The sequence below is a fragment of the Bombina bombina genome, chromosome 6, assembly GCF_027579735.1.
Source record: "Bombina bombina isolate aBomBom1 chromosome 6, aBomBom1.pri, whole genome shotgun sequence".
NCBI classification, from domain to species: Eukaryota; Metazoa; Chordata; class Amphibia; order Anura; family Bombinatoridae; genus Bombina; species Bombina bombina.
The window spans coordinates 728,929,411-728,956,760 of NC_069504.1; the positions used below are offsets into that span (position 1 = coordinate 728,929,411).

At 40.2% G+C, this 27,350-nt stretch overlaps 1 protein-coding gene across 3 annotated transcripts in view; it reads left to right on the plus strand.

Annotated features, from left to right (window-relative positions):
- Positions 1-27,350, plus strand: part of LOC128662237 (adhesion G protein-coupled receptor E1) — a 267,881-nt gene that overhangs the window by 169,707 nt on the left and 70,824 nt on the right. For all 3 annotated transcript variants that reach the window (XM_053716059.1, XM_053716061.1, XM_053716060.1), the window contains 2 exons: positions 19,250-19,336; positions 20,175-20,346. In XM_053716059.1, coding sequence (XP_053572034.1) covers positions 19,250-19,336; positions 20,175-20,346 — 259 coding nt within the window. The remainder of the gene's footprint in view (positions 1-19,249; positions 19,337-20,174; positions 20,347-27,350) is intronic.

The following is a 27,350-nucleotide window of genomic DNA, read 5'->3' on the forward strand; positions in this document are numbered from 1 at the left end:
TAGATTACACAAGCAGACTGATCTTTCACAGTCAAAAAAGTTTTTTTTTTTTTAAATGTACACTTACACTGCTATTAAAAAAGATATGAGTGGTGGCACTGGGCAAATGGGCACAGTATACGCTGTGAGCCTGACACAAAAAAGCAGACTGATGTTTCACAGTCAAATTTTTTTTTTTTTTAAATGTACACTTACACTACTATTAAACAAGATATGAGTGGTGGCACTGGGCAAATTGGCACAGTATACGCTGTGAGCGTGACACAAAAAAGCAGACTGATGTTTCACAGTCAAAAAAGATTTTTTTTTAAATTTACACTTTTGTTACACCAGATATGAGTGGTGGCACTGGGCAAGTGGGCACAGTATACACTGTGAGCCTGACACACACGCTGGCAGGCAGGCAGGCAACTGCAATTAGATTACACAAGCAGACTGCTGATGTTTCACAGTCAAAAAAGGTGTTTTTTTTTTAAATTTACACTACTGTTACACCAGATATGAGTGGTGGCACTGGGCAAGTGGCCACAGTATACACTGTGAGCCTTGCACACACGCTGGCAGGCAGGCAACTGCAATTAGATTACACAGGAAAAAAAAAACAGACTGATGTTCTAGCCCTAAAAAGGGCTTTTTTGGGATGCTGTCCTTACAGCAGAGATCAGATGAGTCCTTCAGGACTGTAGTGGACTCTGAATACACTAGCCTAGCTATCAATTTCCCTATTCAATCAGCAGCAGCTACACTGTCCCTCCTCTCCCTAAGAATGCAGCTTCCGAATGAATCTAAAATTAATGCTGTCCAGGAGGTAGGAGGGTCTGGGAGGGAGGGTCTGCTGCTGATTGGCTGGAATGTGCCTGCTGACTGTGAGGTATAGGGTCAAAGTCTTACTCAATGATGATGAATAGGGGGCGGATCAAACATCGCATATGTTAGCCCGCCACGTCGAACGCGAACATGCTATTTTCGCCGGGAACTATTCGCCGGTGAACTATTCGCAACATCACTAGTGCTCGTGCACGATATCCCCATAGGAAGCAATGGGGCAGTTTGGGCTGAAAAAAACCCTAACACCTGCAAAAAAGCAGCGTTCAGCTCCTAACGCAGCCCCATTGTTTCCTATGGGGAAACACTCTCTAAGTCTGCACCTAACACCCTAACATGAACCCCGAGTCTAAACACTTACACTTATTAACCCCTAATCTGCCACCCCCCCTGTCGCTGACACCTGCTGTATATTATTAACCACTAATCTGCCGCTCCGTACACCGCCGCAACCTACATTATCCCTATGAACCCCTAATCTGCTGCCCCTAACATCGCCAACCCCTATATTATATTTATTAACCCCTAATCTGCCCCCCCAATGTCGCTGCTACCTAACTACACTTATTAACCCCTAATCTGCCAACCGGACCTCGCCGCCACTATAATAAATGTATTAACCCCTAAACCGCAGCACTCCCGCCTCACAAACACTATAATAAATAGTATTAACCCCTAATCTGCCCTCCCTAACATCGCCACCACCTACCTACAATTATTAACCCCTAATCTCCCGCCCGCAACGTCGCCGCTACTATAATATAGTTATTAACCCCTAAACCTAACTCTAACCCTAACCCTAACACCCCCTAACATAAATATAATTTAAATTAAACGAAATAATATTCCTAAAATTAAATAAATTAATCCTATTTAAAACTAAATACTTACCGGTAAAATAAACCCTAATATAGCTACAATATAACTAATAATTACATTGTAGCTATTTTAGCATTTATATTTATTTTACAGGCAACTTTATATTTATTTTAACTAGGTACAATAGCTATTAAATAGTTAATAACTATTTAATAGCTACCTAGTTAAAATAAGTACAAAATTACCTTCAAAATAAATCCTAACCTAGGTTACAAATAGACCTAACACTACACTATCATTAAATTAATTAAATAAATTACCTACAATTAGCTAAATTAAAATACAATAAAATAAACTATTCTATAATACACTAAACACTAAATTACAAAAAAAATTTACAAGAAGTTTAAACTAATTACACCTAATTTAAGCCCCCTAATAAAATAAAAAATCCCCCCAAAATAAAAAAATGCCCTACCCTATTCTAAACTACCAAAGTAATCAGCTCTTTTACCAGCCCTTAAAAGGGCTTTTTGCGGGGCATTGCCCCAAAGTAATCAGCTCTTTTACCTGAAAATAAAAATACAATACCCCCCCCAACATTACAACCCACCACCCACATACCCCTACTCTAACCCACCCAAACCCCCCTTAAAAAAATCTATCGCTAACCCCCTGAAGATCATCCTACCTTGAGTCGTCTTCACCCAGCTGAGCCAAATTCTTCATCCAAGGTGCGCAGAGGAGGTTCTTCATCCGGTAGAAGTCTTCATCCAAGCGGGGCAAGAAGAGGTCCTCCATCCGGTAGAAGTGTTCATCCAGGCGGCGTCTTCAATCTTCATCCATCCGTAGCGGAGCCATCTTCAAAGGAGCTGACGCGGAGCCATCCTCTTCAACCGACAACTGATTGGAACAGCCAATAGAATGCGAGCTCAATACGATTGGCTGATTGGATCAGCCAATCAGATTGAACTTAAATCTGATTGGCTGATTGCATCAGCCAATCAGATTTTTTCTACCTTAATTCTGATTGGCTGATAGAATCCTATTAGCCAATCGGAATTGAAGGGACGCCATCTTGGATGACGTCCCTTAAAGGTACCTTCATTCATCGGGAAGTCGTCGGTTGAAGAGGATGGCTCCGCGTCAGCTCCTTTGAAGATGGCTCCGCTCCGCTCTGGATGGATGAAGATTGAAAACGCCGCCTGGATGAACACTTCTACCGGATGGAGGACATCCTCTGCGCACCTTGGATGAAGAATTCGGCTCGGCTGGGTGAAGACGACTCAAGGTAGGATGATCTTCAGGGGGTTAGCGGTTTTTTTAAGGGGGGGTTGGGTGGGTTAGAGTAGGGGTATGTGGGTGGTGGGTTGTAATGTTGGGGGGTATTGTATTTTTATTTTTAGGTAAAAGAGCTGATTACTTTGGGACAATGCCCCGCAAAAAGCCTTTTAAAGGGCTGGTAAAAGAGCTGATTACTTTGGTAGTTTAGAATAGGGTAGGGCATTTTTTTTATTTTGGGGGGATTTTTTATTTTATTAGGGGGCTTAGATTAGGTGTAATTAGTTTAAACTTCTTTTAATTCTTTTTTATTTTTTGTAATTTAGTGTTTGTTTGTTTTTTGCATTATAGAATAGTTTATTTTATTGTATTTTAATTTAGCTAATTGTAGGTGGGTGTAGGTAATTTATTTAATGAATTTAATGATAGTGTAGTGTTAGGTGTATTTGTAACTTAGGTTAGGATTTATTTTACAGGTAATTTTGTACTTATTTTAACTAGGTAGCTATTAAAAAGTTATTAACTATTTAATAGCTATTGTACCCAGTTAAAATAAATACAAAGTTGCCTGTAAAATAAATATAAATCCTAAAATAGCTACAATGTAATTATTAATTATATTGTAGCTATATTAGGGTTTATTTTATAGGTAAGTATTTAGTTTTAAATAGGAATAATTGATTTAATTTTAGGAATATTATTTCGTTTAATTTAAATTATATTTATGTTAGGGGGTGTTAGGGTTAGGGTTAGAGTTAGGTTTAGGAGTTAATAACTTTATTATAGTAGCGGTGACGTTGCGGGCGGGAGATTAGAGGTTAATAATTGTAGGTAGGTGGCGGCAATGTTAGGGAGGGCAGATTAGGGGTTAATAAAATTTATTATAGTGTTTGCGAGGCGGGAGTGCAGCAGTTTAGGGGTTAATACATTTATTATAGTGGTGGCGAGGTTCGGTCGGCAGATTAGGGGTTAATAAGTGTAGTTAGGTAGCAGCGACGTTGGGGGGGCAGATTAGGGGTTAATAAATATAATATAGTGGTCGGCGATGTTAGGGGCAGCAGATTAGGGGTTCATAGGGATAATGTAGGTGGCGGCGGTGTCCGGTCGGCAGATTAGGGGTTAAAAATTTTTATTATAGTGGCGGCGATGTGGGGGGGCCTCGGTTTAGGGGTACATAGGTAGTTTATGGTGTTAGTGTACTTTGTGGCACAGTGGTTAAGAGCTTTATATTCACGCGTTAGCCCATAAAACTCTTAACTACTGACTTTTTTTGTCGGTAGGAGTCTTGTCGGTATAGGGTCTACTGCTCACTTCTTCCAAGACTCCAAATACCGGCGTTAGGCAGATCCTATTGAAAAGATAGGATACGCAATTGCCGTAAGGGGATCTGCGGTAGCCTGGAGTCGCGGTAAGGAAGTGAGCGTTAGACCCTTTCCTGCCTGACTCTAAATACCAGCGGGCGGTAAAAAGCAGCGTTAGGACCCCTTAACGCTGCTTTTGACGGCTAACGCCAAACTCTAAATCTAGGCGTTTGTATGTTAATTTGAAGTGCCCATTTTGTTGTGAAAATAAAGTGCAAAGCTTCTGGTTCGTGAAGATTGTGATTATCAAAGCTGTTCCTGTTCATTTATCTTATGGGCAATTTCTTTCAGTGTCTGCTTGGATCCAATCTAAATTTTTTCCAATACAGAAATTGTGGTATCACAAGGATTGTGATCACTTAGAACTTAAAAACACAGACCAGGAGCTTAAAAACACTGTTAAACGGCATCGAAAAGATTTGAATCTACCCCATTATATCCAACATACATATATTTTTTCTGGAAAGTTCAGTTTAGCTAGTTACTTATTCAGTGAAGATTACTGAAACAAAGGATTCCATATAAGTGCTCAAATGTTCCCTACTATGGGCTTTCACTCTCGCGCTATCATCACTAGAAGTAAACATTTTCACGGGTTGGGTTGCTCTCGTATTACAAGTTGAAAGTAAAAGGTTATTGCTCGATGCACGCAAAAAGCCAAACTTAGAATATTGCGAGCGCGATAACCTATTCCCCCATAGAAGTCATGGAAAAAAAAAGTGGAAAAAACCTACCCCACTCGCGCGCTAACCCAAACGCATATTCTCAAGTGCACGAACCCGACATGAAAATATGTATGTTTCACATTCAAATGTTTTTCACATAGCAGAATATATTATTTTTATTCATAAATACACATTTCTACATATATATGATGCTAATTTCGTACAAAATATATCTATGCCTATAATATATATATATATATATATATATATATATATATATATATATATACTTGTAGCAAGGATGTGCACTCTCACTTTTACACAACTGCCAGGGTGCTAGTAGAAATTGATATGCAGGAACAAAAGACTTGCACTCACTGGACTTTTTGTATAATATTTACTTAACAAATGTAACATTTCAAGGATAATGTATCCCCTTCTTCAGACAACACGTGGATAAAAAAAACAGTGAATTTATACACCTTAACAAACAAACCCCTCCCCCCAATTAGAACAAAAAAACGCCAAACAAGTTGCTATGGTGACCTATGACTCATAGGCTATGAGTCACAGTATAAACATCATTGTGCTATTGCAGTTATAAAAGTTTTAAATGAGCCATCCCGGCCCCTAAACAAAGAGTGACTGCCCAGGTGATATGTAAAAGAACTGTGCTAGAAATGTACACCAATGTGGAGCTCACACAGCCCAAAAACGGAGTTATAGGACACCCTTAGTCACTCAGTAGAAAAAATACTTTCATCTACAAATAAACCAGACACAGAAATATAGCTTTAAGGAGGAGAGTATAGACTTACATAGTGGAGACATATAGCCGATCGCTGCAAACCCTCATCCTGGCATCAGTAAACAACGCTGTGGTAAGGAACCCGGAAAAACACAGACCAATCACATGGGAGGCAATGAACCAATCACCAGAGTTGTGTACTGTTGTCATGGTGATGGATCGCACCGGACCATACATATAGTAACAGATATAGCCAGAACAACCAAGTGGCTAGAACAACCAAGTGGCTATAATTAGAGCAGGGACCACACACATATATACATATCGAACTGAGAGGCTATAATTAGAGCAGGGACCACACACAATATATACATAAAAATATCTGCCGGAATGGGGAGATCCCCAAGTAATCATACAAACCAAGGCAGAGACTTACATCATGAAAGACATGTATCCGATCGCTGCAAACTTTCATCCTGGCAGTGGCACCAGTAGACAACGCCGTGGCAAGGAACCCGGAATGACACAGCAGGTCACATGGGAGGCAATAGACCAATCACACGTATTGTGTATTGTTGTCATGGTGATAGTTCACACCGAACCAAGCAAAGCATACATGTAGTATCTAGTATAGCCAGAACGGCCAAATAACAATTGATACTATGCTAGAGCGTATATTTAGAGCAGGAACCCCAGCCAATCTTACAAACAAACACAAACATACAGACTCGCGGGTATGCCACGTAATCACAACATTTCATTGCTGGAGTATGTGCAGTTGCTATGGGGACCCCACACAGATATCAACAAATCGCCATGAAGTTAATCACATATGTGGATTGGACCACATCCGCCAATGTACCTGCTAAAAATAGGAGATCACTCAAACCCGTAAGAAGGGAGGTGTTAGCATCAATCAAATTGGAATCAAAACTATACCTATAGTCCCAATATTAATCATGCAATGGAAAGAGGTGAAAACATCCATCCTGGCACATGTTCATATAGATGTATCTCCACTAAGGCACAAATACATATAGCTCCCATTCAACATTACTTTTATACCAAGAGGGAGTGGTGAGAATCATTCATAAACACATATGTACTTAAAGATAGCAAATACCACCGGCCACCAGTAGAGAATAATGTAGACTTAGGGGACTACATACACCAGCAAACAGATAGTAAAAATTTGTGACAATTGAATGATACATGACTCTCCTGGTCAAACCCAATAGGTTCAGTAATATTGGCACACCACTGGCAGTACCTGCCAAACTGAAAAAATGTCTATAAGAAGCAGTGCCAGTCAAACATAGTGTTCAGTCCATGGGGTTGCAAGGTGTTCAGCCGAAAAATACACTTAGCTTCAATCTGTAGAAGAAGTGTGTCTCTATCACCCCCCTGCCTAAGTGGGGGGACGTGATCTATTAATGTAAATCTCAAGTCGTGGAGTCCATGTCCTTTTTCCACAAAGTGCCTGGCCACAGGCTGGTCGCTGGATCCCTTTTTGAGAGATGTCCTAATGGATGACCTGTGGTTGGCGAGACGAGTTCTGGCGTCATCCGTGGTTTTACCCACATAGAACCGACCACAGCTGCAATTCAATAGGTAAACCACATGTGTGGTAGTGCAAGTCAGTACATGCCTGATCTTGTATCGCTGATTGCGATGGGGATGGCCAAAGGTGGCCCCTGGAATCATAGAGTTACAGGTGGTGCACCCCAAACACCTGTAACACCCCGGTTTCTTTTTATGTGACAACCAAGTCCCGGGTGTGTAGCAATGGATTGGGTCAGTCAGCATAAGAAGATCTTTCAGATTCTTGTCATGTTTAAATCCCACTCTGGGATGTTGCCAACTATTAAATGGGAGTGAGGGGTCACCTTGCACAATGTGCCAATGTTCTCTCAATGACTTTCCCAATGATCTAGTTGAGGGACTATAAATAGTTGTGAAAGTCATTCTTTGCTCATCTTTGCTCCTGGATGTAGTCAGTGCCGTGGTCTCGTTTTCAGCTGTCAATCTGCTCTGTTGAATCAGATGGGGATTGTATCCTCTTTGTATGAAACGTTGCTGCATTTCACTTAGTTGTTGATCTCTTCTGGCAACGTCACTATTGTTCCTAACAGCCCGAAATAGTTGAGCTTTCGGGATTGCCTTAAGTAGTGCTGTTGGATGGTTACTAGTGGCATGTAGAATTGAATTTCTGTCAGTAGATTTTCTGAATAAAGAGGTTCCTAGTTGACCATTCTCCATTTTAAAGATGTTTAGGTCTAGAAACTCAATGCTTGAAGGGTCATGTTTCAACTTGAATTTTACTGGGTTCACAAGGGAGTTAAGATATGCAAACCATGATTCCAATTCAATTGCTGTACCACTCCAAATGATCAGCAAATCGTCTATGTACCATCTGTAAAACAGTACTTCAGGTTTCTGGTATATCCTCATCACAGATAGTTCATAATTCTCCATATAGATGTTTGCTAGTGAGGATCCACGTTCTATCCCATGGCCGTACCAGATATCTGTTGATGGTACTTGCCCTCAAACCTGAAATAGTTTATCCGTAAACTCAGATCCAGCAGTTTTATAAATTCACTGTTTTTTTTATTCACGTGTTGTCTGAAGAAGGGGATACATTATCCTCGAAACGTCACATTTGTTAAGTAAATATTATACAAAAAGTCCAGTGAGTGCAAGTCTTTTGTTCCTGCATATAAATTTCTACTAGCACCCTGGCAGTTGTGTAAAAGTGAGAGTGCACATCCTTGCTACAAGTATTACTTTTGTTGTTGCACCCACAAAGGAAGAGACCTCTCCTTAATTAGACTCCAGTTCACTCACTACTATAACTAGCACCACGCCTGGACTGTGGTAGTTCATAATGGATACTGATGTGGAAAACATACAGACCCTCACTTTTACGGAGGATGACGCAGCCAGAATCATGTTTAACCCTGAGGAGGAGACTACTGGTGGCAATACAGCACAGGCCATATATTTGGCAATGCTGAAATTAAAAAAGAAAGAGGCAGACCTGAGATTACATGGGGTCTATTTGTCAGAATATTATAGAAGGCTTATGATTCCAAGGGGTTTTAGGATACACAATCAACCTACCATCGGATGCAACAACCCAGAGTTTTGTAAGCGCTGGTGCGCAATACTCAACAAATGCTCCCTAGATCTCATTCTTTTGGTCACAGAGGAGGTGAGGAACCAACTTGACAGAATCAAAGTGGAGATCCAGGAATGGGAAAGGGATAAGATGTCTATAATGGTTGAAGACTCTTCAGAACAGTGGCTTGACAAGTTAGCCTCTCAGATTAAGGAATATAAAGATACCCTGGTGCAATTTAAAAATAGGAAATTGCAAACAGTAAGTGAGGACCACAAAGAAAAAATGGTGTACAGATGGCTTAGTGGCGGTGACAATAGAAGACCATTCCCCCAGAGACGTAGGAGACAAAGATTCCACACAAAACAGTCTCTCCAAACAGCTGATAGCAGCTCCGGATCTGACACAGAAGCATCACAGGGTCTTAGTGGAGCAACTGGTGGCCAACCATCTGGTCATCAGGTTTTTCAGGGGGTCACCACCAGAGCCAGCCAATGAAGACGAGGAGGAGGCCCCATATTCGCAGGGGAGGCTGGAGAGAGAAAGCCACCACTACCGCCCAGACAATAACCACCGCCAGTCCCCTTGAGGACTTAGTGGTGAATATCAGTGACCGAGTCTTATCTGTAGCAGAGAGAAGCGTTTTGAACAGAGGCCTAAGCTTTGTCCCATCGGGCAAGGGAGATGAGTTTAACAACTACATTGACTGCCAAAAATTCCAACGGTCGTTGAGACTAAAAGAGTTCTTTAAAGATCACTCTGCAGATGGAGACAAACAAAAGTTTAAGACAAAGAGTTCTTTCGATCCTCCAAGTAATAACGCCAGTATCAAGACATTTATGAGATTGGTCTCTCAGGACCTGAGAGGGTATGAGTCTAATAGATACCATACCAATTTGTCTAGACAAGAAAAAGAAGCAATCACAACGCTTTCCAGGGATCCAGACATCGTAATCCGCACCGCGGATAAGGGCGATGCGGTGGTTTTATTAAACTACAAATACTACAGTGAAGAGATCAACCACCAACTCAGTGACACTGAGACCTACCAAGCACTCAACAGGGATCCTACTAAGAGTTTTCAACTGCTAATTGACCAGGTTGTACAAGAAGGGTATAATGAAGGTTGGATTGATGAAGAAACAGTCAGGTTTCTGAAGATTGAACATCCAGTCTGTCCGATTCTGTACACACTTCCCAAAATTCATAAAGATTTGGAAAGGCCTCCTGATAGGCCCATCGTCTCTGCTCGCAACTCCATCACCTCCAGGTTAGCAATATTTGTGGCCACTTTTTACAACCACTTATGAAGAATATGAGGTCCTACCTAAGGGATTCCACGCAGCTTATCGAAGAAATAAAAACCATCACGATTGAAGAGCCGTACATCTTGGCTACTGCAGACGTCAACAGTTTATACACGATCATCCCGCATGAAGCAGGGAAACAGCATGTGTCAGAAGCTTTGGACAAATATCCTTATGTCGGTCCACCTAGGGACTTCCTTATAAAACTGCTGGATCTGAGTTTATGGCTAAACTATTTCAGTTTTGAGGGCAAGTACCATCAACAGATATCTGGTACGGCCATGGCATCGAACGTGGCCCCCTCACTAGCCAACATCTATATGGAGAATTATGAACTAGCCGTGATGGGGATATACCAGAAACCTGAAGTACTGTTTTACAGACGGTACATAGACGATTTGCTGATCATTTGGAGTGGTACAGCAATTGAATTGGAATCATGGTTTGCGTATCTTAACTCCCTTGCGAACCCAGTAAAATTCAAGCTGAAACATGACCCTTCCAGCATTGAGTTTCTAGACCTAAACATCTTTAAAATGGAGAATGGTCAACTAGGAACCTCTTTATTCAGAAAATCTACTGACAGAAATTCAATTCTACATGCCACTAGTAACCATCCAACAGCACTACTTAAGGCAATCCCGAAAGCTCAACTATGTCGGGCTGTTAGGAACAATAGTGACGTGGCCAGAAGAGATCAACAACTAAGTGAAATGCAGCAACGTTTCATACAAAGAGGATACAATCCCCATCTGATTCAACAGAGCAGATTGACAGCTGAGACCACGGCACTGACTACATCCAGGAGCAAAGATGAGCAAAGAATGACTTTCACGACTATTTATAGTCCCTCAACTAGATAATTTGGAAAGTCATTGAGAGAACATTGGCACATTGTGCAAGGTGACCCCTCACTCCCATTTAATAGTTGGCAACATCCCAGAGTGGGATTTAAACGTGACAAGAATCTGAAAGATCTTCTTATGCTGACTGACCCAATCCATTGCTACACACCCGGGACTTGGTTGTCACATAAAAAGAAACCGGGGTGTTACAGGTGTTTGGGGTGCACCACCTGTAACTCTATGATTCCAGGGGCCACCTTTGGCCATCCCCATCACAATCAGCGATACAAGATCAGGCATGTACTGACTTGCACTACCACACATGTGGTTTACCTATTGAATTGCAGCTGTGGTCGGTTCTATGTTGGTAAAACCACGGATGACGCCAGAACTCGTCTCGCCAACCACAGGTCATTCATTAGGACATCTCTCAAAAAGGGATCCAGCGACCAGCCTGTGGCCAGGCACTTTGTGGAAAAAGGACATGGACTCCACGACTTGAGATTTACATTAATAGATCACGTCCCCCCACTTAGGGGGGGGGGGGGGGTGATAGAGACACACTTCTTCTACAGATTGAAGCTAAGTGTATTTTTCGGCTTGCAACCCAATGGACTGAACACTATGTTTGACTGGCACTGCTTCTTATAGACATTTTTTCAGTTTGGCAGGTACTGCCAGTGGTGTGCCAATATTACTGAACCTATTGGGTTTGACCAGGAGAGTCCATGTATCATTCAATTGTCATAAATTTTTACTATCTGTTTGCTGGTGTATGTAGTCCCCTAGGTCTACATTATTCTCTACTGGTGGCCAGTGGTATTTGCTATCTTTAAGTACATATGTGTTTATGAATGATTCTCACCACTCCCTCTTGGTATAAAAGTAATGTTGAATGGGAGCTATATGTATTTGTGCCTTAGTGGAGATAAATCTATATGAACATGTGCCAGGATGGATGTTTTCACTTCTTTCTTTTGCATGATTAATATTGGGACTATAGGTATAGTTTTGATTCCAATTTGATTGTCTTTAATCGTTTTGGCACAATATACGATTGATTGCTAGATGCTAACACCTCCCTTCTTACAGGTTTGAGTGATCTCCTATTTTTAGCAGGTACATTGGCGGATGTGGTCCAATTCACAGATGTGATTAACTTCATGGCGATTTGTTAATATCTGTGTGGGGTCCCCATAGCAACTGTACATACTCCAGCAATGAAATGTTGTGATTACGTGGCATACCCGTGAGTCTGTATGTTTGTGTTTGTTTGTAAGATTGGCTGGGGTCCTGCTCTAAATATACGCTCTAGAATAGTATCAATTGTTATTTGGCCGTTCTGGCTATACTAGATACTACATGTATGCTTTGCTTGGTTCGGTGCGAACTATCACCATGACAACAATACACAATACGTGTGATTGGTCTATTGCCTCCCATGTGACCTGCTGTGTCATTCCGGATTCCTTGCCACGGCATTGTCTACTGGTGCCAGGATGAAAGTTTGCAGCGATCAGATACATGTCTTTCATGATGTAAGTTTCTGCCTTGGTTTGTATGATTACTTGGGGATCTCCCCATTCCGGCAGATATTTTTATGTATATATTGTGTGTGGTCCCTGCTCTAATTATAGCCTCTCAGTTCGATATGTATATATGTGTGTGGTCCCTGCTCTAATTATAGCCACTTGGTTGTTCTAGCCACTTGGTTGTTCTGGCTATATCTGTTACTATATGTATGGTCCAGTGCGATCCATCACCATGACAACAGTACACAACTCTGGTGATTGGTTCATTGCCTCCCATGTGATTGGCCGGTGTTGTCCCGGATTCCTTACCACGGCGTTGTTTACTGATGCCAGGATGAGGGTTTGCAGCGATCGGCTACATGTCTCCACTATGTAAGTCTATACTCTCCTCCTTAAAGCTATATTTCTGTGTCTGCTTTATTTGTAGATTAAAGTATTTTATCTAGTGACTAAGGGTGTCCTATAACTCCGTTTTTGGGCTGTGTGAGCTCCACATTGGTGTACATTTCTAGCACAGTTCTTTTACATATCACCTGGGCAGTCACTCTTTGTTTAGGGGCCGGGATGGCTCATTTAAAACTTTTATTACTGCAATAGCACAATGATTTTTATACTGTGACTCATAGGTCACCATAGCAACTTGTTTGGTGTTTTTTTGTTCTAATTGGGGGGAGGGGTTTGTTTGTTAAAGTTTATAAATTAACTTTTTTTTTTATTCACGTGTTGTCTGAAGAAGGGGATACATTATCCTCGAAACGTCACATTTGTTAAGTAAATATTATACAAAAAGTCCAGTGAGTGCAAGTCTTTTGTTCCTGCATATCAATTTCTACTAGCACCCTGGCAGTTGTGTAAAAGTGAGAGTGCACATCCTTGCTACAAGTATATATATATATTATATATATACAGTATATATATATATATATATATATATATATATATATATATATATATATATATATATATATATATAATAGGCATAGATATATTTTGTACGAAATTAGCATCATATATATGTAGAAATGTGTATTTATGAATAAAAATAATATATTCTGCTATGTGAAAAACATTTGAATGTGAAACATACATATTTTCATATGCGTTTGGGTTAGCGCGCGAGTGAGGTAGGTTTTTCCACTTTTTTATATATATATTGGAATATCTATTTAGAAATACATGGAAAATATTCTGCTATCTGCAGAACATTGGAATGTGAAATATTTACAGTAAATACTAGACATAAAAATGAACTAAAATGAACTAAATGAACAGAACTAAAAATGGGCCGGCTCCTAAGTTTTCAAGTTGCTTAAAATTGCATGCTCTATCTGAATCATGAAAGTTTAATTTTGACTAGACTATCCCTTTAAAATACAAACGCCATTATCACTTTAAACTGCCTGTATAGCTATGAGACTAAGCAGCAAATTTGATTACTTTATCAACTGTTTATATATTTGATTTCAGCTTGTTTACTCAGAAATAAACCTGTAGTGTAGTAAGTAATATTCACCTAGATTACGAGTTTTGCGTTACGGCTTTTAATGCTGAAAAAAAATGGCAATTTCAGCGTAAAGGCAGTAATGCAGCTATTGCGAGTCGTGTCGGTATAGCTATACCGCAAGCATTTTAGTCTGTAACGCAACATCTATCCCGCGCTCAAAAAAAATATTGGCTAGATTACGAGTTTGGCGTTAGCCTTAAAAAGCAGCGTTAAGGGGTCCTAATGCTGCTTTTTAACACCCGCTGGTATTACGAGTCTGGCAGGTACAGGTATACCGCTCACTTTTCTTCCGTGACTTTTCCAAACCGCAAATCCCCTTACATCAATTGCGTATCCTTTCTTTTTAATGGGATTTTCCTAACGCTGGTATTACAAGTCAAGGAAGAAGTGAGCGGTACAGTCTCTACCTCCAAGACTCCTACCGCATATAAAAGTCAGTAGTTAAGAGTTTTATGGGCTAACGCCGGAACATAAAGCTCTTAACTAAAGTGCTAAAAAGTACACTAACACCCATAAACTACCTATTAACCCCTAAACCGAGGCCCTCCCAAATCGCAAACACTATAATAAAATTATTTAACCCCTAATCTGCGACCGGACATCGCCGCCACCTACATTATACCTATGAACCCCTAATCTGCTGCCCCTAACATCGCCGACACCTACATTATATTTATTAATCACTAATCTGCCGCCCCCAACATCGCCACCATCTAACTACAATTATTAACCCCTAATCTGCTGCCCCCGACATCCTCGCCACCTGCATTATATTATTAACCACTAATCTGCCGCTCCGGACACCGCCGCCTCCTACATTATACCTATGAACCCCTAATCTGCTGCCCCTAACATCGCCGACACCTACATTATATTTATTAACCCCTAATCTGCCGTCCCCAATGTCGCTGCCACCTAACTACAATTATTAAACCCTAATCTGCCGACAGGACATCGCTGCCACTATAATAAATGTATTAACCCCTAAACCGCCGCACTCCCGCCTTGCAAACACTATAAAATTTGTTATTAACCCCTAATCTGCTGTCCCTAACATCTTTGCCACCTACCTACAATTATTAACTCCTAATCTGCCGCCCCCAACGTCGCTGCTACTATATTAAATGTTGTGACAAAAAAAACTATATTAAATGTATTAACCCCTAAACCTAAGTCTAACCCTAACACCCCCCCTAACTTAAATATATTTTTAATAAATCTAAATAAAATTACTATAATTAAATAAATTATTCCTATTTAAAACTAAATACTTACCTATAAAATAAACCCTAATATAGCTACAATATAACTAATAGTTACATTGTAGCTATTTTAGGATTTATTTTTATTTTACAGGCAAGTTTGTATTTATTTTAACTAGGCACAATAGTTATTAAATAGTTATTAACTATTTAATAACTACCTAGCTAAAATAAATACAAAAGTACATGTAAAATAAACCCTAACCTAAGTTACAATTACACCTAACACTACTCTATTATTAAATTAATTACCTAAACTACCTACAATTAAATACAATTAAATTAAATACTAAATTACGAAAAAAAACCCACTAAATTACAGAAAATAAAAAAGAAATTACAATATTTTAAACTAACTAATTACACCTAATCTAATCCCCCTAATAAAATAAAAAAGCCCCCCAAACTAATAAAATTCCCTACCCTACACTAAATTACAAATAGCCCTTAAAATGGCCTTTTGCGGGGCATTGCCCCAAAGTAATCAGCTCTTTTACCAGCCCTTAAAAGGGCTTTTTGCGGGGCATTGCCCCAAAGTAATCAGCTCTTTTACCTGAAAATAAAAATACAATACCCCCCCAACATTACAACCCACCACCCACACACCCCTACTCTAAAACCCACCCGATCCCCCCTTAAAAAAACCTAACACTACCCCATTGAAGATAACCCTACCTTGAGCCGTCTTCACCCAGCCGGGCACCAATGGTCATCCGATGGGGCAGAAGAGGACATCCGGACCGGCAGAAGTCTTCATCCTATCTGGGCAGAAGAGGACATCCGGACCGGCAGATATTTTCATCCAAGCGGCATTTTCTATCTTCATCCATCCGACGAGGAACGGCTCCATCTTGAAGACCTCCGGCGCGGAACTTCCTTCTAGGCCGATGACTACCCGTCGAATGACTGGTCCTTTAAATGACGTCATCCAAGATGGCGTCCCTCGAATTCCGATTGGCTGATAGGATTCTATTAGCCAATCGGAATTAAGGTAGGAAAAATCAGATTGGTTGATTTAATCAGCCAATCGGATTGAACTATTGTTTTTCTCAACTTATTTTGCTTTTATTATTCTCAACCTTGGTCTACTGACAATTGTTCTTGTGGAATAACTTGTTAGTATCAACATGGTCTCACCATATTTCTTCTTATCTTCCACCAAGGATGAATATCTTAAGTTTACATAAACAATTTCATGTCTCAAGAGCTGTTATTTTCCACTGAGTATTTTGTAATTAGGGGGCGTGTATGAAGACTCTCTGGGGCCTATCTATCAAGCTCCGAAAGGAGCTTGACGGCCCGTGTTTCTGGCGAGTCTTCAGACTCGCCAGAAACAGCAGTTATGAAGCAGCGGTCACAAAGACCGCTGCTCCATAACCCTGTGAGCTGATGGGGTAATGCTGAATACAGAGAGCGTATTGCTCTCCACATTCAGCGTGGTCTTGCGGACCTGATCTGCACTGTCGGATCAGGTCCACAAGACCTTTGTTAAATAGGGGCCATTGTGTCTATTTAAAATGTATGTGATGTATACTATATAACCGAATTGTGGGCGGTCAATAAACAGTATAGTTGTTATACTTAATTTGTGTGGTCTGACAATCTGTTCCCAAGATCTCGTATCAAGTGCAATGCTCTGCTCCAGATGAGGTTTAGAATACTTATTGGTGATAAGGTGTATCCAGCACTAAACAAAGTACCCCTAAATACTTCTATTATCAAGTTACTTTGTTCTTTTGTCGTCCTTTGTTGAAAAGCATACCTAGTATAAAGTAAATAGGTAGTTACCTTATTTGCTTGCTGCAACCACCTTTGAGGATGTGTTGCAAGCCAAGGGCTGGAACAGACTTGAATCAGCTCCCAGATGAAAACAGCAAACGCCAGGGGTTAGGTGATGAACTGAAGTGTAGTCAGATGTCAGATCAGGGTAAAGCAACAGATAAGCAGTCAGAAACCAGATGTCACAGCAAACGGGATAATCAAAAGATTCGTCCATAGTACAGTTCTTTAGGTCAGAAACAAGGTAATCAGTCCACAGTTCAAGGCACAGGCAAGGGTGAGCCAAAGAGCACAAACCAAGAAATAAGGCAGGGTCAGGATCAAAGTTGCAGGCCCGAAACAAGAACGCAAGACCTTTCATAAAGAATAACCAAGCACAAACTGACTGTAGCAAGGACTTTCATAAAGAATAACCAAGCACAAACTGATGTTAGCAGGAGCTTTTATAAAGAATAAACAGCACAAACTGACGTTAGCAGGAGCTTTTATAAATAATAACTAAGCACAAACTGACGTTAGCAAGGACTTTTATAAAGAAAAACCAAGCACAAACTGACTATAGAAAGGGCTTTTATAAAGAGTAACTGCAAGTACAAACTGATGATAGCAAGGACTTTCATAAAGAATAACCAAGCACAAACTGACTTAGCAAGGACTTTCATAAAGAATAACCAAGCACAAACTGACTTAGCAAGGACTTTTATAAAGAATACCCAAGCACAAACTGACAATAGCAAGACCTTTTATAAAGAATAACCAAGCACAAACTGAGTTTAGCAAGGAATTTTATAAAGAACAACCAAGCACAAACTGATGATAGCAAGGACTTTCATAAAGAATAACCAAGCACAAACTGACGTTAGCAAGGACTTTCATAAAGAATAACCAAGCACAAACTGACGTTAGCAAGGACTTTTATAAAGCACAAACTGACATTAGCAAGGGCTTTTTAACAGCTCCCCCATAGGTCTTGGTGCAAAACACCTGCAGGGTGACTTGTGATGTCTAGGTCAAGAATAGCTCTACCAATCACAAACTGATGATAGCAAGGACTTTCATAAAGAATAACCAAGCACAAACTGACTTAGCAAGGACTTTCATAAAGAATAACCAAGCACAAACTGACGTTAGCAAGGACTTTCATAAAGAATAACCAAGCACAAACTGACTTAGCAAGGACTTTCATAAAGAATAACCAAGCACAGACTGACTTAGCAAGGACTTTTATAAAGAATAACCAAGCACAAACTGACAATAGCAAGACCTTTTATAAAGAATAACCAAGCACAAACTGAGGTTAGCAAGGAATATTATAAAGAATAACCAAGCATAAACTGACGATAGCAAGACCTTTTATAAAGTATACCCAAGTACAAACTGACGTTAGCAAGAGCTTTTATAAAGAATAACCAAGCACAAACTGACTATAGCAAGGGCTTTTATAAAGACTAACCAAGCACAAACTGACGTTAGCAAGGACTTTTATAAAGAATAACCAAGCACAAACTGACGTTAGCAAGAACTTTCATAAAGAATAACCAAACACATACTTACTGTAGCAAGAGCTTTTCATAAAGAATAACCAAGCTCAAACTGACGATAGTAAGGACTATTTAACAGCTTCCCCATAGGTCTTGGTGCAAAACACCTGCAGGGTGACTTGTGATGTCTAGGTCAAGAATAGCTCTACCCTTAGTGCAGTGAACAGAAAAGACTAATTTTAGTGCACCTTCCTGAGTCCTGCACTGTCGGACGCGCTAACCAGAAGCCTTTTAGCACAGCCTGGGCTTCAGCTATTCTTTTATATTTAAATGTATTACTGGCAGACAGACTTAGGAAAATCTCTATTGTGCTTCTGAGATGTAGATAGGCTCATGAGAAGCAATACACTACTGGGAGCAAGTTGGTGATTGGTGGCTACACACATATGCCTCTGGTATTGGCTCAGCAGGTATGTTCATCTAGCTCCAGTAGTACATTGATGCTTTGAAGCTGACTTGAACTATGTATTTAACCACTTTGCAGGGGATAAACACATGATTAGTATGGAAGCAATATTTATAAAATAACATGCTAACACTTTAGATAATTTTCTTTTTTGTATGTTTATGTCTCTTTAAATGATCTATTGAGAGATAATATTGTGAGTTTTATTTGGCAGTATATTTACCTATTATATATTTTCTTCCTCATATACCAGAACCCATTTTGCTTACATCTGAATTCAGTTTTAAAGCTTTGGAATTCATCCTGCCAAGGAAATCAGACAGAGTTTATCAGTCTGCAGGTAAGACAGTGGGAATTAATTGACAAAACCATTAGACAGTGATTTAAGAAAACACATGTCACTAAGGAGATAACCTAATAGACAGAGTATGGGAAATATCCCAATGAGAGAGAAATAATTAGATGTTTATTAAAAAAAATAAAATAAGATTAGACAGGTCAGGTGCAGTGAAAATTCAGAAAATGTATGACCTGAAACTATTACTATATCATTTAATGCCTGGTATTTAAAGTCACTTTCTTGACTTCTAGACATGTGCGATTCATTTCGGATCGATTCTGAAATTCAGCCGAATTCGTAAAATTCGGGATTCGTATTGATCCGAATTTCCGAATTAAAATAGTGCCGAATCTACCGAACAAATCCAAATTAGTTCGGATTTATTCAGATTTATTCAGTAGATTCGGATGGCCATGGATTACACTAGTATTGTACAGTATATTAGGTTATATCACTCTGCTATGGGTTACACCTAATATACAGTACATAATACTAGTCTAATCCCACCTAACACTTACCGAAATTCCGAATTTCTGAACCGAACCGAATTTATTCGAATCCGAATGAATCCGAAACGAATCCGAACCGAATTGATTCAAATTTTTCCGAATTCAAATCGATCCGATCTGAAATTCGAAAAAATCTGAATCGATCCGAACCGAACCAAATTTTTTCGCCATGCACATATCTATTGACTTCCTTCTGACTTACTTTTCATTTGCATTCATATTCACTAAAATCCCCTGACTATGTTTTGTCTCCTAGTTTTTATCAAGTCATTAAAAAGAACTGATATGGATCCTTCTATTTCTACTACTATTTTTTTTTTTTTTTTCAGAATCTAACAGAGAATGTCTCCAATATCCTCAGGGATTCCTCCTCTTTGTCCAACATAAGCTCTTCTGAACTCAGGGTAGTTGTTAACTCTTTGTTGAACAGTGTGGAATCTTCTGCGCTAACATCTTTCATACAAACTCCTCGGGATGAGAAATTCAAAACCGCAGAACTTGGTGAGGAAATATCTGTTCAACTGACACTTAAAGTGATGGTAATGCCTAGCGTTTCAAAAACGCTAGGATTTACTATCACTAAAAATAAAGGCTACCTTCATTCATCAGTTTAAAAATAAATGGATGAAAAGGTGTCTTTATTTTGCTGCGGCTTCACTGCTAAGCCTGGTGGCTCTGGTGGCCCATGGCATTGCCCATTTTTTCAATGAGGTGACGTTTCCCCCTGTTAGCCAATAGCTGAGCGTGCCTACAGCATAATTCCAAATGGCCCGCACAGCTATTGGCTAAGAGGTGGAAACGTCACCTCACTGAAAACAAATGAGCAGTGCTGTGAGTCGGCAGAGCCGTTTAGCTAAGCAGTGAAGCTGCTGCAAAATAAAGGCACCTTTTCATCAGTTTTTTTTAAACTAATGAATGAAGATGGCCTTTATTTGTAGTGATGGCAAATCCTTACATTTTTGAAATGCTGATTTACCATCCCTTTAAAAATACTTGTAACTTCAAGCTGTTGGTAGATCTGCCCTTCAGAATTAAAGGAAAATAAAATTGTATAATGTGTAAAAACATTTTATTATTGCACTGTAGCTTGCATTATATCCAGTCAGAGGCTGCATATGTGCGTAGCAGCCAGTCACAGTGAAAGAACTGCACTCCAGCTCACCTATCAAAGATTTATTCCTCATTTTTTTCTGACTACTGGAGAAATTGTGATACAGTTGGAGATTGGCCACCGAAAAACAACTACAGCAAACAAGGTGTTGGTCTACTGAGACATGGGGCCTATTTATCAAGCCGTCAACTGTGCTGCATTTGCCGGCAGCAATACGCTCGCCTGACATCGCCTAACATCCAATAGAATGTGGGCTCAATCCTATTGGCTGATTGGATCAGCCAATAGGATTGAAGTTCAATCCTATTGGCTGATTGCATCAGCCAATTGGATTTTTTCAACCTTAATTCCGATTGGCTGATAGAATTCTATCAGCCAATCAGAATCTAAGGGACGCCATCTTGGATGACATCACTTAAAGGAACCTTCATTCGTCTTTAGTCATCGGAAGAAGAGGATGCTCCGCGCCGGATGTCTTGAAGATGGACCTGCTGCTCGCCGGATGGATGAAGATAGAAGATGCCGTCTGGGTGAAGACTTCTGCAGGCTTGGATGAAGCCTTCGGCTGCTTGGATGAAGACCGACTTCTCCTGGCTTCAATGAAGACTTCTGCCGGCTTCTTGGAGGATGGATGTCGGATGTTCAAAACTGTAAGTGAATATTCATGGGTTAGTGTTAGGATTTTTTAAGGGTGTATTGGGTGGGTTTTATTTTTAGCTTAGGGTTTGAGCTGCAATAGAGCTAAATGCCCTTTTAAGGGCAATGCCCATCCAAATGCCCTTTTCAGGGCAATGGGGAGCTTAGGTTTTTTTAGTTATGTTTTTATTTGTGGGGGTTGGTTGTGTTGGTGGTGGGTTTTACTGTTGGGGTGGTATTTGTATTTTTTATTTACAGGTAAAAGAGCTGATTTCTTTGGAGCAATGCCCCGCAAAAGGCCCTTTTAAGGGCTATTTGTAGTTTATTGTAGGCTAGGGTTTTTTATTTTGGGGGGCTTTTTTATTTTCATAGGGCCCTTAGATAGGTGTAATTAGTTTAAATCTTTGATAATTTATTTTTTAATTTGTGTAACTTAGTGTTGTTTTTTTTAGTTGTTAGTTTTTTGTAACTTATTAATTTTTAATAGTAGATTTAAATAATTTGAATAGGGTTAGGTGTTTAAATATATAATATAGTTAATTTAATTGTTAGTTTAATGTAATTTTAGTATAATAGTTAGGGTAGGTTAATTAATAGTTTAATATAGTTTAATACAATTTGAGTATAATAGTTAGGGTAGATTAATTAATAGTTTAATATAGTTTAATGTAATTTAGTATAATAGTTAGGGTAGGTTAATTTATAGTTTAATATAGTTTATTGTAATATAGTATAATAGGGTAGATTAATTAATAGTTTAATATAGTTTTATTTAATTCTAAAGGTAAGTTTAAATTTATTATAAGATAGGGATGAGGTAATATTTAATATAAAGTTAGCGGGGGTTTAGGGGTTAATAGTTTAATTTAGTTTATGGTGATGTGGGGGGCTGGAGGTTTAGGGGTTAATAGGTTTAGTAAGTGGTAGTGATGTGGGAGGCCAGGGGTTTAGGGTTTAATACCTTTAGTTAGTTGCAGTGGGCTCCGGGAGCGGCGGGATAGGGGTTAATAACTTTTATTTAAGTGGCGGCGGTGTCGGGACGGCAGATTAGGGGTTAATAAGTATAATGTAGGTGGCATCGGTGTAGGAGGCGGCAGATTAGGGGTTAATAACATTATGTAGGTGGCAGCGATGTCGGGGGCGGCAGATTAGGGGTGTTTAGACTCGGGGTACATGTTAGGGTGTTAGGTAACTTTTATTCTCCCATAGGAATCAATGGGATATTGTGCAGCAGCGAACATAAGCTTTCGCTACTTTCAGACTCCCATTGATTCCTATGGCATCCGCCACCTCCAGGGCGGATGATTGAAAAGCAGGTACGCTGGGCCGGAATAGTGGAGAGCGTACCTGGTAGGTATTTAACTAGCAAAAGTAGTCAGATAGTGCCGAATTTGCATTCGGGACATCTGTAGTGACGTAAGCATCGATCTGTGTCGGACTGAGACCGGCGGATCGTATGTTACATCACAGATTTCTACTTTTGCCGGTCTGTAAGCTTTGATAACTAAGGGGAATCAGGCTCGCCACAATTGCGCTGCGGAATTCCAGCGTATTTGCAGTTGACGGCTCGATAAATAGGCCCCATGATCTACACTTTGCTGTTATGTTAGTTTATTGCAACACTACAGAAAGGTCTTGTAATCATATTTATTTATTTTTTGCCGCTTTAACTCATCCCTTTTTCAGTAGGTAAACAGCTTTTAAGGGTTTAATGAATTAATTAATTTATTTATTTGTTCTCAATGTTTAACCCCATAGCTGTCCAGAGATCTTAAAGGAACATGAAAGCCAAACTTTTTCTTTCATGATTCAGACAGAACATTGGCCTCTAGTTATCAATGTCTGTCAGACCTGATCCAACAATGCGGATCAGGTCCGACAGACATCGCTGAATACGGCGAGCAATACGCTCGCCGTATTCAGCATTGCACCAGCAGCTCACAAGAGCTGCTGGTGCAACGCCGCCCCCTGCAGACTCGCAGCCAATGGGCCGCCAGCAGGGGGGTGTCAATCAACCCGATCGTACTTGATCGGGTTGATTTCCGGCGATTTGTGTCCGCCTGCTCAGAACAGGCGGATAGGTCTTTGTGATCGCTGCTTCATAACTGCTGTTTCTGGCGAGTCTGAAGACTCGCCAGAAACAGGGGCCATCAAGCTCCATACGGAGCTTGTTAAATAGAGCTCATACAGTTTTAAACAACTTTCCAATGTATTTCAATTATCAAATTTCCCTTATTTTCATGATATCCTTTGTTGAAAAGCAGAAAGGTAAGCTCAAGAACAAGCACGTGTAGTGCTATATGGAATCTGCAGCATTATATGGCAGCAGTTTTACAAGACTGTTATACATTTGCAAGAGCACTAGATGGCAGCACGTTTTGATGTCATGTACTGCTCCAAACATGCACACTACCCCTCTAGAAAAAAATCTGATTGTAGAAGTAAATGGGAATTTTTTTTTTATTTTATTCTCTGTCTAAATCATGAAATACAAATTTGGGGCCTTTAAAGATAGCTTAGCAGTGTGTTGCAGAATTCCTTGGTTTATGATTTTCTTACCACTGTGAATCTTGTTTCTCACAACCTCTACAATGTTATTTCTCTTGTAAGGTGTATCCAGTCCATGGATCATCCATTACTTGTGGGATATTCTCCTTCCCAACAGGAAGCTGCAAGAGGATCACCCACAGCAGAGCTGTCTATATAGCTCCTCCTCTAACTGCCACTACTAGTCATTCTCTTGCAGCTCTCCACAAGAAAGGAAGTAGCTAGAGATGTGGTGTTTTTATTTAGTTTATCTTCAATCAAAAGTTTGTTATTTTCAAATGGTACCGGAGTTGTACTATTTTAGCCTCAGGCAGAAAGTAGAAGAAGAGTCTGCCTGTGGTCTTTGATGATCTTAGCAGGTTGTAACTAAGATCCATTGCTGTTCTCACACATAACTGAAGAGAGAGGTAACTTCAGCTGGGGGAATGGCGTGCAGGGTCTCCTGCTATGAGGTATGTGCAGTTTAAATTTTTCTACAGAAATGAATATGCTAGAAAATGCTGTTAATACCGGATTTATTTAAGGTAAGCCTGATTACAGTGATTTAATAACGACTAGTATCATGCTTGCTGTAAAAGGTAATATTCTTATTACTTTCTCACATTACTGAAAAATAAAACGTTTGCTGGAAGTGTTTAAACGTTTTTTTATACATATTGGTGATAAAACTTTATTGGGGCCCAGTTTTTCCACATGGCTGGCAAGATTTTGCCTAGGGATAGTTTTGTTAGGCCCTCTCACTGTGAATACAGGTTGGGAGGGGCCTATTTTCGCCCCTAAATGCGCATTAGATTTTGCAGCTTGAGACATCCAGTTTCCCTGAAGGAGTCCCCTGTACACTTAGGACCTCTCTAAGGGGTTTTTGTGCCTTTCAAAGTCCTTATATGGGCAGGTAGGGCCACAGCAGAGCTGTGGCAGTTTGATGTGACTGTTGAAAAACGTTTACATCGTTTTTTTGATCCGGTTTTGAAACTAAGGGGTTAATCATCCATTTGCAAGTGGGTGCAATGCTCTGTTAGTCTATTATACAAACTGTAAAAATTTCGTAAGATTTAAGGCTTTTTATCACTGTTTTTCAATTTCTGACAGAATTTGTTTCTCTTAAAGGCACAGTACCGTTTTTATTTTTTGCTTGTTTACATTTATCAAAGTGTTTTCCAAGCTTGCTGGTCTCATTGCTAGTCTGTTTAAACATGTCTGACATAGAGGAAACTCCTTGTTCATTATGTTTAGAAGCCATGTGTACCAAATGTACTGATTTTACTTTAAGTTATAAAGATCATATTCATCATATCATTTATCACCAGAGGGAACTGACAAGGGGGAAGTTATGCTGACTAACTCGCCCCACGTGTCAGAACCTTTGACTCCCGCTCAAGGGACTCCCGCTCAAGAGGCGCCAAGTACATCTAGCACGCCCATGGCGTTTACTTCACCAGACATGGCGGCAGTTATGGATCATACCCTTACAGCGGTATTGTCCAAACTACCAGGGTTACAAGGAAAGTGAGACAGCTCTGGGGCTAGAAAAAATACAGAGCACTCTGACGCTTTAGTAGCTATGTCTGATATCCCCTCACAATATGCAGAAGCTGAGGCAGGAGAGCTTCTTTCTGTGGGTGATTTTTCTGACTCAGGGAAGATGCTTCAATCTGATTCTGATATGTCAACATTTAAATTTAAGCTTGAACACCTCCGCGTGTTGCTCAGGGAGGTTTTAGCTGCTCTGGATGACTGTGACACCATTATAGTGCCAGAGAAATTGTGTAGGTTGGATAAATACTATGCAGTGCCTATTTACACTGATGTTTTTCCAATACCTTAAAGGTTTTCAGAAATTATTACTAAGGAATGGGATAGACCAGGTGTACCGTTCTCTCCCCCTCCTATTTTTAAGAAAATGTTTCCAATAGATGCCGCTACACAGGACTTATGGCAAACGGTCCCTAAGGTGGAGGGAGCAGTTTCTACCCTAGCTAAGCGTACAACTATCCCCGTTGAGGACAGTTGTGCTTTCCTAGATCCAATGGATAAAAAGTTAGAGGGTTACCTTAAGAAAATGTTTATTCAACAAGGTTTTATTCTCCAGCCTCTTGCATGCATTGCCCCAGTCATTGCTGCTGCGGCCTTCTGGTTTGAGTCTCTGGAAGAGGCCTTACAGGTAGAAACTCCATTGGATGATATACTTGACAAGCTTAAAGCGCTTAAGCTAGCCAATACATTTGTTTCTGACGCCGTTGTTCATTTAACTAAACTAACGGCTAAGAACTCAGGTTTTGCTATTCAGGCGCGTAGGGCGCTATGGCTTAAATCCTGGTCAGCTGACATTACTTCAAAGTCTAAGCTTCTCAATATTCCCTTCAAGGGGCAGACCCTATTCAGGCCTGGACTGAAGGAGATAATTTCTGATATCACTGGAGGAAAAGGTCATGCCCTTCCTCAGGATAGGTCTAACAAATTAAGGACCAAACAAACTAATTTTCATGCTTTTCGAAACTTTAAGACGAGCGCGGCATCATCTTCCTCTAATACAAAACAAGAGGGAAATTTTGCCCAGTCCAAGCCAGTCTGGAGACCTAACCAGGCTTGGAACAAAGGTAAACAGGCCAAGAAGCCTGCTGCTGCCTCTGAGACAGCATGAAAGATTGGCCCCCGATCCGGTAACGGATCTAGTAGGGGGCAGACTTTCTCTCTTCGCCCAGGCTTGGGCAAGAGACATCCAGGATCCCTGGGTGTTGGAAATTGTGTCCCAGGGATATCTTCTGGACTTCAAAGCTTCTTCCCCAAAAGGAAGATTTCACCTTTCACAATTATCTGCAGACCAGATAAAGAGAGAGGCATTCTTACATTGTGTTCAAGACCTCCTTGTTATGGGAGTGATCCACCCAGTTCCAAAGGAGGAACAGGGGCAAGGATTCTATTCAAATCTAATTGTGGTTCCCAAGAAAGAGGGAACCTTCAGACCAATCTTAGATCTCAAGATCCTAAACAAATTTCTCAGGGTCCCATCTTTCAAGATGGAGACTATTCGAACCATCCTACCTATGATTCAGGAGGGTCAATACATGACTACCATGGATGTAAAGGATGCTTATCTTCACATTCCGATACACAAAGATCATCATCGGTTTCTCAGGTTCGCCTTCCTAGACAGGCATTACCAGTTTGTGGCTCTTCCCTTTGGGTTAGCTACGGCACCAAGAATCTTTAC